The sequence below is a fragment of the Ascidia mentula genome, chromosome 8 (genome assembly GCF_947561715.1).
Source record: "Ascidia mentula chromosome 8, kaAscMent1.1, whole genome shotgun sequence".
Lineage (NCBI taxonomy): Eukaryota > Metazoa > Chordata > Ascidiacea > Phlebobranchia > Ascidiidae > Ascidia > Ascidia mentula.
The window spans coordinates 15,881,823-15,901,521 of record NC_138573.1 but is presented as its reverse complement, the minus strand read 5'-3'; the positions used below and the strand labels follow the sequence as shown (position 1 = coordinate 15,901,521).

At 40.2% G+C, this 19,699-nt stretch overlaps 2 protein-coding genes across 2 annotated transcripts; one reads left to right on the top strand and one right to left on the bottom strand.

Moving 5' to 3' along the window:
• Positions 1-2,993: 2,993 nt before the first annotated feature.
• Positions 2,994-3,371, bottom strand: LOC145912090 (lipopolysaccharide-induced tumor necrosis factor-alpha factor homolog). The gene has a single exon (XM_082999511.1). The coding sequence runs from the start codon at positions 3,369-3,371 to the stop codon at positions 2,994-2,996; it is 378 nt and encodes a 125-aa protein (XP_082855637.1).
• A 10,544-nt stretch (positions 3,372-13,915) lies between these two features.
• Positions 13,916-14,320, top strand: LOC145912089 (lipopolysaccharide-induced tumor necrosis factor-alpha factor homolog). The gene has a single exon (XM_082999510.1). It carries the CDS (start codon positions 13,916-13,918, stop codon positions 14,318-14,320), a length of 405 nt encoding a protein of 134 aa, XP_082855636.1.
• The last annotated feature ends 5,379 nt before the right edge of the window (positions 14,321-19,699 follow it).

Here is a 19,699-nt window from a genome sequence, read left to right as displayed (position 1 = left end):
CAGTTCTGTACATTCTACCACGATCCACACAGTCAGCACCCACACAATCAGCACCATTCAATTTACGGCTCTCTGGAAGTGGAGTTTCCTATCGTGCCAACTCGTATGCGGAAAACGTTCATGAGCGGGCGCAAACCTTGGCAAGTCGAAACACTTCCAACCGCTCGTTTCACAAACGAAAGTCGATTTTTACAACCATTTGTTTGAAAAAAAACCTTTAATTTGTTGACATATGCTTTCCTTCTTTTTACCAGATCTTATCCAACCGTGGTCCCGATTTAATAGACTCCCTGAATCAATATTTGCATTGCCGCGTCTGCGTTAATATGAAAGAATCCAAAATTCCCCCAATCTACGACACAGTGTAAAGTCAGCTAGCCCTGTTTACATGGACGTCTAAAACAGGTTAACGGCACACTTCTTACCCTCTTCTCGTCATTATCGGTAGAAACGTTACGCATCACAGCCCAAGCCAGTTTGGAAGCGGTTTCGGCGAACTAGCTTAATAGAGGTGGGTTCGGAAGCTAGTTGAGCGAACTAGCTTCTTTTTTGTGTATCAGTTGATCGAAAAATATAGCGGCAAAGTCAAGTTTGATTAGATTTCCGTCACGAATTCGAGTTAAATGTAAGTAAAAATGGGCTGCGACTTGGACATTTGGAATGAATCACCTGAAGACAATTGACTGCAAAAGATTGCTGATGCTATGATAGAAAGACTATTTTTATAAAGTGTGTGTTGTTGCTATGTTTTTGTGTTTCACTACTTACCTTTAGCATACATACAAAAAAAATTAATAACCGTTTTCTGAAATAGTGCTTTTAATCAACTATTATGTATGTCCAAAAGCCAGCAAAAAGGTGAAAAAGTACATAAAAAATATTAAACAAATATCTTGGTGATAAATTGCAGTAAGGCACCACAACCAGCTTTTAATTTACATTTAGCACAGACATATAGGAATGCGCAAGTAATGTACTTTTGATCATTGAATAAGTTGGGTCTGATTCACACATAAATTAAATTTTTTTTTTTGACAAACAAGCATACTTGATCTTGTGTAAAACAGAAGCAAATGTACAGATCTGGAAAGGTGCAGTCAATCCAAGCAAATAATTACCTTTGCCTACAAAAAGGTCGCCTAAATCTTCGTCTTAGAGAATGCTACCTACCAGGATGTAACAAAAACAAAACACTTTTCTCAACCGACTCGTTTTTAATGATTTTGAACACAACAGTCATTTCACTACAAAACCCCATTTTGCGCATTTTGCAAAAACATCAGAGCGTGTAATTTGAGGACCGAAGCTCGCTCGTCATGGTCTGTTTGTTTTTCATGGTTCAACGGCGCAAGCTCGCTCGAAAACCATTTCATGTAAACAGGGCTATTTGTCTCGACAAGCAAGCCTTAACACTGAGGCATAGCAGAATAAAACATCAGTAGAAGCGCAAATGGACGCTTTATAATGTGACAATTCTGATACCGGTTGACCATTGTACTGTCTTTGACTATATGTAGCTTTCTTTATACTTGGAAGACGCGAGCAGTGCGATCACGTTGGGTGTATGGTAAAATCGCAGCAGAAAACGAACAATAATTTTCAATTGCTGGAACCAAAGCGACATCTTGCGGCAAGAAATATACAAGCAATATATTACGCACGTTGATTTATTAAACAGGCAAATTAAGTAAGAGGTACAATGAGAGCTTCTGATAATGAGGTACAAAATGCACAAAAACTACATGCCAAATGTCCTCAAAAAATTTGTTACATTTTTTCTGACGTTTTTGGTGTGTTATGCGCTTGATGCATTATCGTTGCTACAAAGCCCTGAGGATTAAGTCCCGCCGGATGGTGGACGAAACGTTGGTTACAATAAACACTTTCGTAACTTATATGCCAGAAAAACAATTCCTATTAAAACTGTTTGTATCTCAGCTTTAAAAATTTCCCGCACACCCATCGTGGTGCTGGCTGATACATTAATGACTTCATCGTCCACCTGTCAGCATCACTCGTTATAACTAATAATTCTTACCCACTTAATCCGTATTATGAATGTGTTTTGCGGAATAAACTGACTGACTGACTGACTCAAACCGACAGAGATTAGAGCGTAAATGCATGCAGCTGCTGCACAGCAGCACACAAAAGATCTTGATTTCCGTATAGACCATGTCACATCACGGCCACATTGGATCGCCTTTTCGCTTCGTGCTATTGCTTGAAGATCATTCTAGCAGGTTAAAGACTTTCTCTGCAGCTTTTACCCTTTCGCGGATCAAAACAACCAAATGACACAATGCGAATTTTCCTATTTTTTCGAACAATATAGTTTGTCAACAAAATCCTAGTCTGTCCAATAGTTTACTACAAGCGGCAATCTGTGACCAAATATTCCAATACATTTGACTACATCTAACATGTTTGTAAATTACTACATGTTGTATATTTGCACAAAGTCCCTTTCCTTCCCTCAGCACTTAAATGTCCACTCAAAATCTTACTGGAGACAGAAACACAGTTTCATTTAATTTAAAGTCATTTTTTGTTTATTTTTTTTTATTTGCCACTTAACAATATCTTAACTTTGTCGCCACCGCACACTTAAACCCAAAAGTTTTCTTACAAACTGACTGGGTAGAAGTAAAGACGACTCTTACCAATGCGATATTTTTTTATGGTATAACGCAAAACAAACAGGGCAAGTTAGAGTAATGGTTGCGTATTCGCTTCCTAATTTGGAAAAAAATTATTGTTATGTTTTCATTAAAGCCGAATTACAAACGAAAAATTAACAAATTGACCGAAAAATCGAACCATACAAGCACAGTGGGAAAAAAGAAAACTACCAGCAGTTTGTAAGGCTTTATGGTCGGTACACAAATGGATACGTCAAACAGTCCCACATACAACTGGTACATATAAAGTAATCAACCAAAATCAATACGTCAAAAAATCATTTATTACAACAAGGCCAGCGAATTTCAATACTAATCGCATCTGGCCAAGACTTTTCTGCAGTTGGGACAGTAGTGTGTCACTTCGTAGCTCGAATCCATGACCAGCGGCACCCAGAAGCAGAATAAAAACGTGAAGAAGAAGAGGCAACACACCAGACAACATGCGCTGCCCTTAAGGCTGCGATCAACGTTGGTAACCACAGCCTGCTGGCACTGCGGACACTGCACATGTACTGGGTTTCTTCCATAAGCGGTCGTGGTTATAACTACTTGCTGAGCCACGGGTTGTGGGTAAGGCTGTGGATAAGGTTGGGGTTGAGGGTAAGGCTGCTGGAAATCGCTGGGTGGCAAGGGGGCTTTCCCTTCTGCTATTTGTGAGTTTTCGTAGCTCGGTGGTGGCGGTTCCATTTTCACAGAGTCAGGTTTTTTGTCTTAGAATTCCTTTTGAACGGAATTTGCCTTGAATTGTTTCTGCAAGAACAAAAATCGTGATAACTAAATTCTTTACCTGTGCTTTAAATGAAAGAGGCCTAATAGTACTACAGTTTTCAAAATAAAGCTACGTTTAAACAAATATCTTCAACCTACATTGACCAAACACATTTTCTGCATGTTTACCGACTCAAAGATCATAGTTACAACTTCGCTAGAATCGCGGTCGTTGGTTAAGCTGTAAAACTGCCTCTCTTGCCGCACCTAGTCTATCGTGGGGTTGGGAACTTATTAACAAGTGACGTGTTGCTTGGCAAGGCCCTTTCTCAATTGCTCTAAAAACCATTTTCTAAGGCACGTTAAAACAACCTTGATTATCTACACTTGAGTGAATTACCTGCATGGCGCTTTTGGAATATTTTTGCGGCTAACCGGGCAAAAATCGATTTCTTTCTCCCTTCATTTTTCCTATTAAGTTGTTTCAGTCATGGTAAGCATGTGGCCTCTACAAAACCATGAAATTGTTAAACTGCACGAAGGCTGATATCCTAAATAATTTTACTTCAGCTGATGCCTGAATATTGTTACCCTATAACCAGTTTAATGTGCTCTAGTTCCTTCACTGAAACTGCCTGTGACGAGAATGTTTCGTCAGGTGCTTCTGACTCCGCAAACAACACGGCGCCTCAAAATATACAAGTGTTGATCGTGCCATTGTTTCTAGGTCCTCGCTCCTAGTTAAACATTAACGTTGCCATTACAAGAATATGACGATATGGCAAATATTGCACACCCAGCGAAAACACAGCCAATGAAACTCGACGTTGTTTTACTATTAGTGATGAATGTAAGGGTTAATTTTTAGAACATTGAAATCTTGCAAAACACACGAAAAATTTAACCATATCCGCATTTTCGCCATAAAACCCATCACATAACCTGTCACACACTTACAGGGTTCCACATCGTTATGTATATAATCCCACACGATGATTGGGCGACAGACAGGGCGGTTGAGTGAATATAATCTCCAGACATATTACACTGTATGCTTATCGCTTTCAAAACATGTCGACCACATCGAAATACCGGCCTCGGTGTCAGTTAAACTGTGATTCATGTTGTTCCTTCAGATCAAAATCCACACCAAGTTACCTGAACTTTGTAAATAATGGAGATACAAGGTGTATTCAAACTATTAGGTTGACTACGCCATTTATCCTGACGTCATCCGAAAAAAGGCAGGCGTCATTGCGGACATGAAACGCGTGATATTTGACACAGAAACAGAAGGTTTACCGGCATGTGAGAAAGTATAACCACTTTTTGTTAAAATTATATTAGTAACAATGTGAAACTTTTTCACATATATATTATCTATACAGTTCAATTGTCACAAAATATTGTCTCAAACTACCAATATCAAACGAAATAAACAATACCGAATCAAACAGGGCAATTGATTCAAGAAACCCGCAACATCCCAACTCATTTCGTCACCAACGGGAAATGATAGCTGGCGTAAACGTGTCACGAAAACAGATACTTTTGGCTGGAAAGCCGGCTGTGTTGTTCTCTGTAAGATGCTACAGCAACGGCAAATCTTCAATATGGACAGTTACAGAGCAGAGCAATGTTGTTTGGAAGTTTGACAGCCATCCGCATGATTCTTTAACAAATATTTTGTTCGTTATATTTGTTGATTTAAAAAGTAATGAAGTGGTTTTGTTGTCGGCACTATTTTATCTACAGCGGTAGATATTACCATAACATTTACTAGATATCAGGTAGAACATTAAGGGATAACCTGTAATATTCTGAAGGCAAATCTTGTTGCTCCGGCGTTTTTTGAAGCAAACACATTTTTAAAACTTTTCAACCACAGCCTCAACAGGCTTTTATTTTTGCCTGTTAATACAATATCACAGCATAAAAATAGGCTAACAGTAAACGTGTCCACTAAGGTTGTGTAAAATGGAGGAACACCAAATGCAAACACTCTCTACACAACAGCAGGAGTCAGAAGAAGAAAGAGAAGAATCGGGAGAAGACTCGGAATCGACCCCGTCCTTAAGCCCAGAAAAACAACTCAGTTTATCGACAGAAGAAACTGCAAGGATTCGAACTCCAGGATCCCAAGACAACCTCGCCAGCAGTCCGATAACTTCATCAGTCATCATTCACTCAGCGTCTTTAATAGAATTTGGACCAGATCCAATGCTGCTGGTTTGTCCCAACTGCAGGAAAACAGTGTGGACGCTAACCAACCAACATTACAAAGCAGAGGTTTGGGTCTACGCGGCTTTGATTTGTTTGTTTGGTGGCGTTTTGTGCTTTTGGATGCCGTTTGTTATGGAAGGGAATCATATTACGGAACACACGTGCCCTGCTTGCGGAGTATTGCAGGGTGTGTCTTTATGAAAACGAACGCTTAATTTGAAATTACTTTACTTCATTGCACTTTGTTAGTTTTACCCCAAACTTTGTTATGTTTTTACCATAGTATCAGCTACACAATCGTTAGTTGGATATCCCCTTTATACATGATTTTTTGATATTGATTCGTTGTAATCACATGGTATATAGGAGGTGTTGCAAGCATTTCGAAGTGTTGCAAGCATTTCCTCCTCGAGCTTTGCGAAAAAGATTTATTTGCCAGTACTCTATTTGTGTCTTTACAGCAAGTGCTGAGCAGTGTAAGTTTGTTGCACTGCTTGTGAGATATTGCACGTTTTAATCGCGCCTCGACAAACTGATCATTTCCTGCCAACGTATTCGTCTTGCATTGTCACGCATTCCTATTGCCTGTATGCATCTTGCCGAACAGTGTTGTTTGCAAACACAATTGCGAAAACAAATAGCTTGAATCGTGTTTGAAACTACATGTCATATATTCCGGTGCTCGGAGTGTGTTTTATTGCAATACAGACGTGGTTGTAACGTGTGGATGTTTTTTAGTATTTGAACAATCCATTCTTTTAGGCAAAGGTTTAAATTCATCATCTAAAAACAACAAAAAATCCAAAAATTCACGAAGATCTGACGCATTGTCCCAACATTGTCCCGCAACCTCTGTTTTCCGAAAGCGTGTTTACCGAAATATCTGACGATTTGTTAGGTGGTTGACTTGTTGACAGACTAATTTAAAATTCAAGTGCTGTAGTTATTAATGCCGACTCGGTAAAACGAAGCACGTTCTTCTGTGACATACACCAAACTTCTACTCGAGTGACAAAAGCTCTTTCCATTGTGTAGGATTTTTATATCAACACCTTCAGCTACACCAGTATTAATACGTTCCGGTTGCGGCCATGACGTCATTCTTCTTCTTTTTATTCTTCTTCTTCATATACGGGAGTGGGTTCATTTCCTGCAGACTCTCGCCGGGATATTCTTCAATATCCAAACACCAAATGTTTTGTTAAGATTAGGGGACACCTGCCGGGCCGTTATTCTAATCCCATACAATGTTGGTTCAATCGTTGTTGAGAAGGTTCAAAATAGGAACATATCTCACGGTTTTGTACATCTTTAATATGAACAAGATAGCCAATACAATGCTGGAAAACTTCATGCAAACGTTTCGATTGTTTTCTTCAATCATTATTGACAATAAAGGTTCAAAATACATGTTGATGCATGCATTGGCGTGTGTGATACTCTCCAGAACAAATCTCAACATATTTACGTTGGACACAACCAAACGGCACCTTTAATGTTCAAGTGTTTCCCGCTTTACCGCCTGTTCCTCGATTTCCACAACTTGGCGGGGTCTCGATGTTAATGATTCCTAGGTAGCGTGCGGTATTGACTTGATGGGAGAAATACACCCGAAAACTTAGAAACCGTGTCGAAATTGACGCTCCCGGTAATGTCTGAACCCACGGACCTCGGTATATTAGAATCCTACACGTTACACGAGCTCTCGTAGTGGTCAGAATAGAGTTGGTATAACTGTATAACGTGATGCACTGAACCCGACTTCAGGTCTTACTTAGCCGAACGAAAACAATACAATACTCTATTTAGCGTCCTTTTTATAGCAAAAACCGAACGAAAACAATACATTCCATTTATGATGCATCACAGATACGGAAACAGCACATCCACAAACACACCGACGCAATATTATTGTGCGCCACACTGCTGTATATGCTACCATCAGTTTGTTACGTCAGATATCTTAGAAAGCATCTCGAAACAGTAATGAGCCGTTCGTTGTGCTGTTGATATGTTGAGAAAGAACTTAAGACGTGTGATTCCTGTCATGCTACTGAACCAAGTAAATAACCATTACCATGAGCTGTGATACTTGCTATCAGTAACATTGAAGTACTTGATCAGGCATTTTAATATTTTCTTCGTAAAGATCAAACTGTATTTATTCATGTTGTCTATTAGTTCAGCAATCACGCATAACAAATAAACTATTGGTGAAATAGAACAGCACTGAAGCTTTTTGAATGCACGAAAAGGTTTTTTATGTGAAAGATTTTTCTTCTGTGTTGGTGTGAGAATAATTTAGGTGGAATATTTTTTTTACAAGCATGAACGTTTTTATTGCAAAGAAGTAGACTACCAAAAAAAACACAATGTAATGCGTCTTTTTGCATTATATCGTGTTGCTTCAGTCTTATTTGCAAAAGTAGTTAAAAAAAACTGTCACTAACAACTTGCATTTTACAGCAATAGAGCTACATTAAACTTCGTTTATTCCATTGAAGCCAAAAACGTCGTATAAACTTGCAATGGATCCCAATAAAAGCGCCCCACCACCGCAATACCAGCAGTCTCCCACACAACAACCTTACCCTACTCAACCGTACCCACAGTCGCCAACGATGCAGCCCCAGGGACCACCGGGCGTGCCAGTGGCCCAACACACACAAATTGTGGTTCAGGCGCCCCCTCGAGCGTTTGGCCGCCAATCGACCAACATAGTTTGCAGCAACTGCCAACAAAACGTGATGACTGCCACACAGTCCAGTCTCAAGGCCGAAGCTTGGTTGATCGCTCTAGTCATTTTTTTTATTGGAGGCATCTGTTGCTTTTGGATTCCGTTTGTGATGGATAGCATGTATTCAACCAATCACACTTGTCCATCTTGCAGAGCCTTCCAGGGCCGCTCCATTTAAAACAAGCAAGTACATCGAGAAACTTGGATAGTGATTTTTCGCTGCTTCCAAATGTATATACAGCGTTTACACAATGTTAAATTTGGTGAAAGATCTGATGCAATTTTTTGAGTGATCCCAGCGTTTTAGGTTTCCAGGCACATTGCAGCATTGGCAGTATTTTTGCTTTGCTTTTGCTTGTAATTATATTTTTTGGTTTAATCGAGCAAAACGTGTGGCTACATGCATGTACAGTTACAGCGTACAGTTTTGCTACTCACACATAATCCTATATACTAGTGCATGTTTTACCATGTACTTGATTGATTTATTTGTGTTTCGTTGGATTTGAACGTGTTACATAAAGACGCAAAACCGAAAAATTGTGGAGCCTAGCGAATCGGGACAACTATTGAGTATTTTCCATACCACTGCGTATACACGTCAAGTATGAAAACACGCTCAATATTTCGGATTGAGGGTTGAGAGCCTGAAGCGAGAAACTGCGAAGTTGCATTTGGTGGAGAGACTATTTAAATGCAAACGAAAAGAAGAAATGTAAGTTGAGGCAGAAGGAGATTGGGTAAAATGGATCCTTCCATGAGTGACTGATCTACACTCAACTGTCGGTGGTCAGAGTGAATATTGTGTCAAAATTACACAATGCGCGAAAGCAACTTGCCTGTCTTTACAAGAGTTGCCAAAAGGGCCTGAATGCAGGTCAACTAAATAGCAATTTACCATAACAAGCGCTGAACACAAACAATGCATTAAATCTATGACAAACAGATACACGGAAACAGTACATCCCCAGATGCACCGACGATATAGCATTGTGTGTGATAATATACAAGCTATTACTGTGCGCTATACCAAGATATAGTGCTGATATACTAATGGGAATGGTTTTTGCGAGTGCATTGTGTTATATTAATTATATTAATAAGCCGTTGGGCTACGTGAGAGAGAAAATAGTCTATTTAAAGCCGTAGACATGGTAATGAGAAAACAAAAGTTATTACTTTCTTGTGTGATCTGTCGTTTCAGGAACCAAATGCAACTGGAACAGTTAGTTATGAAAGTAGGAAGAAAATTGAGTCATTATTGAGACACAGCCCAACAAAAAGGTTTCAGAGGGAATTGTATTCCATCGGTAGCGTAAGAGTTAAATACAAACATGCATTATTCAGTTCTTTTTTATCCATCGACCTCCTCCGATATTTCATTGGAGGGTGTAAATAACTTTGAATTTACACTGTTGTGTATTAAATTATCTTACAGTGACAACAGCAATATTGAATTTGAAAAAAGTTTACTAACGGGGTATTTTTGCAGTGCAGAACCATATTAAAGTCTGCTGCTCTAGTAAAGTCGCTAACACTTTCTACAAACTGCAATTTTGCAATGGATGTCAACAAAAGCGCCCCACCACCGCAATACCAGCAATCTCCCACACAACAACCTTACCCTACTCAACCGTACCCACAGTCGCCAACGATGCATCCCCAGGGACCACCGGGCATCCCAGTGACCCAACACACTCAAATTGTGGTTCAGGCGCCCCCTCGAGCGTTTGGTCGCCAATCGATCAACATAGTTTGCAGCAACTGCCAACAAAACGTGATGACTGCCACACAGTCCAGCCTCAAGGGCGAAGCTTGGTTGGTCGCATTCATCATTTTTCTTTTTGGAGGCGTGTGTTGCTTTTGGATTCCGTTTGTGATGGATAGCATGTACGCAACCAATCACACTTGTCCATCTTGCAAAGCCTTTCAGGGCCGCTCCATTTAAAATCCTCCAGTCGGGCTTCGATAATGACACAATTTTCTGTACGCATTTTTCAGCTTCTAACACGGCGTTTACACAAAAGTTCCATGGAGACCGTATTTGAAAATAGAGATTTAAATGCATTTATTCTGAATAAGAAAGTCAAAGCTAATATGCTATTGATCATTTTACGTAAGTTAGTAGACGTTTCAAACTCTTACTGGGTCCATCATCAGTTCCTAGAATGAATGTATTTATTTAACGATTTATAACTTGTATGTATAACCTTAATTTTGTGAATGGTCAGGCCCGTCCCGGTGAATTTTCAAAGCTGATGTTAATATTTGTATCGGTGTTTATATGTGTAATCAAGTAAAGCATGTGGCTATGCTATAAATGCACTTATTGCACTTATATAGTTACAGTGCACGTCTCCATTTTTATGCACAGCCCTATTAGTGTGCATATTTTTCCGCACTGACTTGTTTAACCTGTATTTTATTGCATTTAAACTCGTTTTACATTTTACATAAATACGCAGATCGTAAAAAAGGTGATTTGTCATATATAGAGCCTTCCCACAGGATAGACCCAGTATTTACGTCACGTTCGAAGACGACAAACGCAGGCAAGCGGTGGCAGACCTAAGGGGGCATAAAAGAAGTTTTAGGTTCTATTTTGGTGAACAGTGGGAAAATATTCATATTCGCATGAAAGGAAGGGAAGGGGAAGAAAGTCAGATCAACAAGACATTGGGTCAAATGTGGTCCTTTCCCAGCAATGGGGATAAACCAGCTCTCGACAGCCAGAGAGAATACCCTGATCAAATTACGCAGTGCGTTGGCACAACTTACTTAAACTAACACGACAAGAATAGTCTGAACGTAGTTGTCGTATACACACTACTATAATAACAAACGCTAAACGCATTTATCAAAACATTGCTTTTATGATGCACAGACACGGAAACGGTTCATACCGAGATACACCGATGATAAATTACGCAGTGTGGGTGCCAGCATATTGTTCATGTTATTACTGTGTGCTAGCAATTTAAGTGTTACTTTGTAAACTGTTGTGTTGCCATAAGGGATATACTACTTTATAATGTGGTGTTCGGCACGTACTGAACACTACCTGTTCACATAGAAAATTATACATCTAAAGACGTCAGACATACTGACAATGAGACGCCGTGTTATGTTTCAGTCACCGAAGCAAGACTTGTTGATGAAAGGTTTTTTCAGCAATACATAGCTATACTAAAGTGAGTTGTTTTTGCAGCACAACATAACCATACTAAAGTCAGCATACTCTTCAATTTATTACAGTTTTCAAATGGATTCAAACGAAAGCGTCCTACCAACTGTACACCAGCCGACACCAACGCAAAAGCTGATCCCGCAGCTGTACCAACAGTCGCCAACAATACAGCCTCGGGGCTCATCGGTCGTGCCAGTGGCCCAACACACTCAATTTGTGGGTCGGGCGCCCCGCCAAGCGTTTGGGCACCAACCGACCAACACATTTTGCCAAAAATGCCAACAAATTGTGATGACATCTACAGAGTCTAGTGTCAGGCCTATAGCTTGTTTATGGGCATGTGCTATTTTCCTTATTGGAGGCGTGTGTTGCTTTTGGATTCCGTTTGTGATGAACAGCATGAAAGATACCAGTCATTACTGCCCTTCGTGCAATCTCTTCCAAGGCAACTCCCTTTAAGTCACAGTAGGTATACTGAATACCTCAAAGTTATAGCCAGAAAACATCTTGGACAGTGTTTCATAACTCCATGTGTATTACTATTTTTAAATGCATACGAGACATTTACACAAGAAGTAATCTACCTCGCGGATATAGCTGTAAAACCGCCCCAATCACTGCTTACCCATTGCCAAATGTGCGCGCTATGGCTGTTGCAGAAAGCACAAGCACTTGACAGTATGCACAACATGACATTCGTCTCTTCCGAGAAAAAAATGCTCGTGGAACACGTCAAAAACGTCACGATTGAATAATTGCGATGTTGAAGTGTATTCGAGCCGCTTAGCACACAAGTGGGGTGAGTCAAGTATTACCAACTGACCTGTCGTGTTTTAACCTCTGTCTCACTGCTGACATTCGTTTGCGTCAAAAAACTGTCGATCTGCCTTTTTTTCTTTTTGAAAACGAGAGAGCCGGGTAAAGAGCAGACTGAACCGTCATGTAGACGGGGGTCACTAATTGCTACTGGACAAACGATCCTCCGCACAAAAACCTGATATAATCGTAAATATGGACAATTGACTACACATACTTCGATAAGTAACCAAAAACATTAGTCTGGACGTCGAATCTCGGTAGCAGGGAATAATACAGTACATTAATACGCTTATTAACGAAGACATATCAGTCTTTGCAGTTTCCCACTGACTGCACAAACGGCAAATATGTCGGATAACTAGGAATTAATTTTCGAACAGGATGGATGGACAAATCAGTAACAACAGTCGCGTCTTCAACTGTTCCATTATTTCCATCTTGCTACACAATGGAATGGCAGCTGTAAAAGCCCAAGTTACATTGTAAAGGTTTACCACTTTATGCACAGTCTGAGAAAACAATTGCTATTGTATACTTGGTTTCGTGTTGCCACCATACCAGACACCACGTCGCGAAGTATTGCGACATTTTCTCGAAGGAACCACCAACATGGTGATATTGCGCAACTTATGCAAAACTGCTGGGTTTAATTAAAGTTGCTTTAAACAAAACAAAATCTTGCCCGGGAAAATAAGTTCAAGTGGTTTGGATGCGGTTCGGTACCTTAAAATAAAACGGTTGCGTTGTTACGAGCGAAATATCAACCGGAAAAGATCAGCTTTGTAGACGAGAGCCCCAGACCGACCGAAACCATTTACTGCGGGGGCTTGCCCACATCCCAATATTTGCTACGTACGGGGAGCGAAACCCAGGTGAAAATATGTGTGTTTTGCGTTTGATGGACAGGAGACAATAATACGTTATAAAAAAGGGGAAAACCATCCCGCTTAAGTCCCGCTTTATAAAGAGCAACTGGTTGGGAGTACCGCCTCAGACTCGATCTCTCTGCTTACACGCAAGTAAGGTTTTATTCTATACAATCGCAATGTAATGCTTATATGTCTATTATAAGTAATACAAAGTGACGGCGTTTGATCAATTAATAAATTTAGTTGCTAATTGTGTATTTAAGAAAGTTTTACATTAACCCAATGTAACGAATTTTTAATATTTAGGCTAATGGTGACTTGCAAAATTTAACGATAGGCAGTGCTAAACGTACGTCGGAACGGTTTCGGTACACTCCCGTCGCGCCAAGAAAAAGGGTACCTTTGGCTCAGATGTTTTGCTAGCTGAACGTACACAATGCATCGTCAGCAAATATTGGCAGTAGTTTTCATGCTATTCGCTTTGTTTTTTCTGCGGCGTAAGATCAAGCAGTGTAGACGTTTGGTGTGTTATTTGCTTTGAAAAGAAACATGCGTCGCTTTACACGTTTCTGCATTAACCAAATTGCTTTGTTAACAGAGGTTGCTGGTATACGTCGAGTGTAGGGTTCCGCTTTGGTTGTCAGCATTTCAACACATACGTCTACCTGCAAAAAGTGTGCTGTGCAAAATGCCAGGAACAAGCCGACTTTCTTTGGAAGAGAAGAATTGCCCTGAAACAAGGTTGGAAAACGGAAAACATGACGAGCAACCACCAGTCAGGACCAAGATGCATTTGCACGACCCTGCAGCTTTTTGTTGCCAGCCTTCAAAGAAGGAAGGGCATACACAAGTTGTCGTGCAGTCGGCTTATTCCATAATCGGCCCGAAACCCGTCGAAATCATTTGCACCTACTGTCAGCAATACGGAATGACTGTCACGGAAAGAAAGCTTACGAGCGAGGCGTGGATCTATGTGTTTGTGTTCTGCCTTTTGGGCGTTTTGCTGTTCTGGGTGCCGTTCTGTATCGACACCATGTACAGCACCACGCACTACTGCCCCGCGTGCAAATCTGCGCAGGGCAAATTTCCTTGAGTCACGTGTTCGGCGTTCCACGGTTGAATGATCACATTGTGGACGACCGCGCTTTGTTGCAAACTCCCGGTTTTGCGTAAATTAAGAAATTATTTTGATTTAATCAGCGGCCATCTATTTTTATTTTATTGTGTCGTGGCATTTTTGCTTGTTTGTTGATCAACCATGTGGATTTCGCGAAACAAGGGTTGGTGAGAAGTAAGTGTTTTATATATAGTCGACAACGCAGATGTCACTGTGCTTTTTTTTGATAGCTCTAATTCACAAATATGAGCCCTAGGCGAGGGTGCTTTAAATACTTTGATTATGGGATTTTGCCCACAGCGAAAAATGAAACCCCTTGAACCATTGTCCCTGTGCTGTACAAAGCTGTAGCTTGCATTTTTTTCTTTCAAACTTTGTGTTCTCTTTTCATGTTCGCAATAAAAATCGAAACTGCTCGTGTTGAAAAGTATTTTCGTGAGTTTAATGACCTTTTCCCGAGGAAATCCCGCCTACGTGTATTTTTGGATGCGGTTTTAAATTTATGACAAACTTGTGGAAAGTCTGGTGTCCAAATAAGGTTATTTAATGCTTTAATACCCACTGGTGCGTGTAGCACTAGAAAGGTTTGCCTTGGATATATGCAAATTATCCATAGCGTTGCAATCACATGTCCTTCTCGCTGTTTTATTTTGTCAACTTATTGACAAATTGCCACTAAAAAATTGTCAAAAAAGGGACCTTTTTATTATTATTCAGCAAGTTACTGCGCAAATGAACATTAGACGTGATACATAAAAAGGCATCGACACCAATAAAACCGCAACGGTTATCGAGTAAGGCGCCCAAGGTGATTTCCTCACGAAGAATTACCGTCTGTCGTGAGATCGCAGCCAGTCGCACTGAGAGGTGATGGGTTGCGGTAAGCAGAATATGACGTTAGATGGCAACCCGGCCGTGCAGGCCAAAACAAAACATATTAAAAAGGCAAACAGCAGTTCGGTTCAATGAACAATGGCTTTGATCCTAAAATTGGCTGACTTGGTCGGTCCGAGGACAGCTTTAAAATAATGGTGTAATTTGGTGGTGGTCGGGATCACCTGCAGGTTGAGGATCACGAAAATATAAGGGAATTTTGCCTCTTGCAAAAAATACCATACCTGCAAAATTTCGAGCTCAAATATAGAAAAGCGAAACTGACACACGAGGGGATTTCCCAAATCGCTAGTTTCACATCAGCTCGGTTAAGTTCAAATCGTGTTTCCATTACACCTGAGAACTTCGTGCCTGGGACTCTGTTGCTCCCCAATGGCGTAACGTAACGCAGCAGTGCAACAGACACCGCCTCATGTGGAATTCACCGCAGACGTCGCCAACTATCGTGTTGTAGGCACGTTGGGAAATTTTCCAAAGTTCAAACAAAGAAAATCTTTGACCGACTCCTGAACTTTTGCGCCAGTCAAATGGTCATAGAAACGATGTAACAAATAATACGAAATCGCAATCAAAAGCCCTATCGAACCCTTCCACGGGTTATACACTAAGTGCCACACAAATTAAAGTAATAAACAATATCCACTGAAGCTCCTCCAACAATAACAAATTTTAATATCAACGTTTCGCTTGCTTTGCAGCAGCCTTCATCGGGATGTACGCGAATAAATGTGCATTCGTTGATATTTATAAATATAAGTGCCATTTTCTATTGATAATATTCCAGACAACATCAGCAATGAATTACTCAATGAAGTAATACACGATATGATTTCTATGTTGGGTTAAATTATTTGTCGCAAAATCCCTACATACTATGGGATACAATTATATTCCCAAAGTCTTTTCCTTGTTTAAATCCCGATTCATAATTGGGTGAAGTTTTCACCTACTAAATCGCATAAAGAGTCATGGTAAGCTTAACCATATAAAAACAACAAAGCTTTGGCTCAAAAGACAAACATTGTTTTTCACAGCGAGTCATTCGAGGGCATGGTTAGAAAAAATCGTGGTAATTGAGAATTTTCCGTGTCACGTGGCGATACGCGTGAGCATTTTTCGTCGCGGACTACCGACTTTGTATTCGTCCAGTGTATGCAAATGAAGTGAATTGAAACTGCTTTGTTGCATTCTAATTGCAGGCGAAGTAGTATTTTACATATATTTAGGATGGATGTTTCGATTCGTTTTTCACATGTATATACATTGTCTCCCCTGCACGATTCGTTATTCCATACGTCTTCTTGAAACTGAAAACTATATGCTTTGTATAAAATGTAAAGTGCTTTAGAAGCGATAAAATTGACTGGATCTTGCCAAGTCAATGTTTGCAAATTGGTACACATGCGTACGTTGCTTTGTGAATTCATAATTGGCAAACGGCCCCACCGTGCCTGCGGTTTAGCTCACTAGACATGCTCAACAAAGGAAAAGAACGATTGTTTGTTAACCTGGCGTGTACAGCTTTTATTACCGTAGATTTCCACCTTTGTTCATGGTACCAGTATAGTACGTTCGTTGCCACAGTACAGTAATTAATTTTAACAGAACGAATTCCAGTTTTACTAGGATTAAAAGCCCTCATGAAAGCTTGTTTGTGCGGAAGTTCAAGTGTTTTTCTGCAGCATTCAAAATATGTTACATTATATTAATCTTACACTCTTGACAAAAATCGTTAACTGCTGACGTCATGTCCGGTGTGAAGAACCGAGGATATGTGGTCTAAATAAGGTTATTTAATGCTTTAATACCCACTGGTGCGTGTAGCACTAGAAAGGTTTGCCTTGGTTAAATGCAAATTATCCATAGCGTTGCAATCACATGTCCTTCTCGCTGTATTATTTTGTCAACTTATTGACAAATTGCCACTAAAAAATTGTCAAAAACGGGACCTTTTTATTATTATTCAGCAAATTACTGCGCAAATGAACATTAGACGTGATACATAACAAGGCATCGACACCAATAAAACCGCAACGGTTATCGAGTAAGGCGCCCAAGGTGATTTCCTCACGAAGAATTACCGTCTGTCGTGAGATCGCAGCCAGTCGCACTGGGAGGTGATGGGTTGCGGTAAGCAGAATATGACGTTAAGTGGCAACCCGGCCGTGCAGGCCAAAACAAAACATATTAAAAAGGCAAACGGCAGTTCGGTTCAATGAACAATGGCTTTGATCCTAAAATTGGCTGACTTGGTCGGTCCGAGGACAGCCTCAAAATAATGATGTAATTTGGTGGTGGTCTGGATCACCTGCAGGTTGAGGATCACGAGAATATGAGGGAATTTTGCCTCTTGCAAAAAATACCATACCTGCAAAATTTCGAGCCCAAATAAGGAAACGCAAAACTGACACACGAGGGGATTTCCCAAATCGCTAGTTTCACATCAGCTCGGTTAAGTTTAAATCGTGTTTCCATTACACCTGAGAACTTCGTGCCTGGGACTCGGTTGCTCCCCAATAGCGTAACGTAACGCAGCAGTGCAACAGACACCGTCTCATCCGGAATTCACCGCAGACGTCGCCAACTATCGTGTTGTGAGCACGTTGGGAAATTTTCCAAAGTTCAAACAAAGAAAACCTTTGACCGACTCCTGAACTTTTGCGCCAGTCAAATGGTCATAGAAACGATGTAACAAATAATACGAAATCGCAATCAAAAGCCCTATCGAACCCTTCCACGGGTTATACACTAAGTGCCACACAAATTAAAGTAATAAACAATATCCACTGAAGCTCCTCTAACAATAACAAATTTTAATATCAACGTTTCGCTTGCTTTGCAGCAGCCTTCATCGGGATGTACGCGAATAAATGTACGTTCGTTGATATTTATAAATATAAGTGCCATTTTCTATTGATATTATTCCAGACAACATCAGCAATGAATTACTTAATGAAGTAATACACGATATGATTTCTATGTTGGGTTAAATTATTTGTCGCAAAATCCCTACATACTATGGGATACAATTATATTCCCTGGAGATGGAGGAAGACCACACAAAACGTCTGTTCCTGGAGACGCTCCACATTCACAAGAACAACCATTGTGTTAATGACAAGGAGCAATGCGTCTATTTTCCAGCTGTTTACAACAACTTGTTGTAAGTGTTACGCCCCGCTACACACCTGGTCACGTGTTGATACAAGCGGTGCCAGTGTTATCCAGTTCCCTTTTTCTTGTGTTTTCTTGCGTTTTTCTTGCGATTTTTGTGTTTATGCGCTTGATGCAATATTGCTAACATAACCCTGAGGAAGTCTCGATGGCAGACGAAACGTCGGTTTCAAATAAACACTAGAAACTTGAGTGCCAGAAGAACAATTCTGATTAATAAGTATGCCTGGCAGCAAAAATAGCAGTAAATTATATTCCCACAGTCTTTTCCTTGTTTGAATCCCGATTCATAATTGGGTGAAGTTTTCACCTACTAAATCGCATAAAGAGTCATGGTAAGCTTAACGATATAAAATAACAAAGCTTTGGCTCAAAAGACAAACATTGTTTTTCACAACGAGACATTCGAGGGCATGGTTAGAAAAAATCGTGGTAATTGAGAATTTTCCGTGTCACGTGGCGATACGCGTGTGCATTTTTCGTCGCGGAATACCGACTTTGTATTCGTCCAGTGTATTCAAATGAAGTGAATTGAAACTGCTTTGTTGCAATCTAATTGCAGACGAAGTAGTATTTTACATATATTTAGAATGTATGTTTCGATTCGTTTTTGACATGTATATACATTGTCTCCCCTGCACGATTCGTTATTCCATACGTCTTCTTGAAACTGAAAACTATATGCTTTGTATAAAATGTAAAGTGCTTTAGAAGCGATAAAATTGACTGGATCTTGCCAAGTCAAAGTTTGCAAATTGGTACATATGCGTAAGTTGCTTTGTGAATTCATAATTGACAAAAGGCCCCACCGTGCCTGCGGTTTAGCACACTAGGCAGGTTCAACAAAGGAAAAGAACGATTGTTTGTCAACCTGGCGTGTACAGCTTTTGTTACCGTAGATTTCCACCTTTGTTCATGGTACCAGTAGTACGCTCGTTGCCACAGTTCAGGAATTAATTTTCACAGAACGAATTCCAGTTTTACTAGGATTAAAAGCCCTCATGAAAGCTTGTTTGTACGGAAGTTCAAGAGTTTTTCTGCCGCATTCAAAATATGTTACATTATATTAATTTTACACTCGTGACAAAAATCGTTTGCGTAGTTACCAGTTATTGTCAACAGTCAACTACTGTGCACACTGGTGTGAAGCAATTAATTCTATTGTTACATCAGGCCTGTTGTTAACTCACATTTGACAATGCTGTGTTCGTCGCAAAGCCTTTTGTGTCGAACGATCGTAAAGCTTGGGAGATATGTACGTTTCCGCGTTTTCGCTTCACTTCGTAC

What these genes read in the sequence shown, in the direction of transcription:
- LOC145912090 (XM_082999511.1), bottom strand. Translation starts at nt 3,371, where the DNA reads ATGGAACCGCCACCACCGAGCTACGAAAACTCACAAATAGCAGAAGGG.
- LOC145912089 (XM_082999510.1), top strand. Translation starts at nt 13,916, where the DNA reads ATGCCAGGAACAAGCCGACTTTCTTTGGAAGAGAAGAATTGCCCTGAA.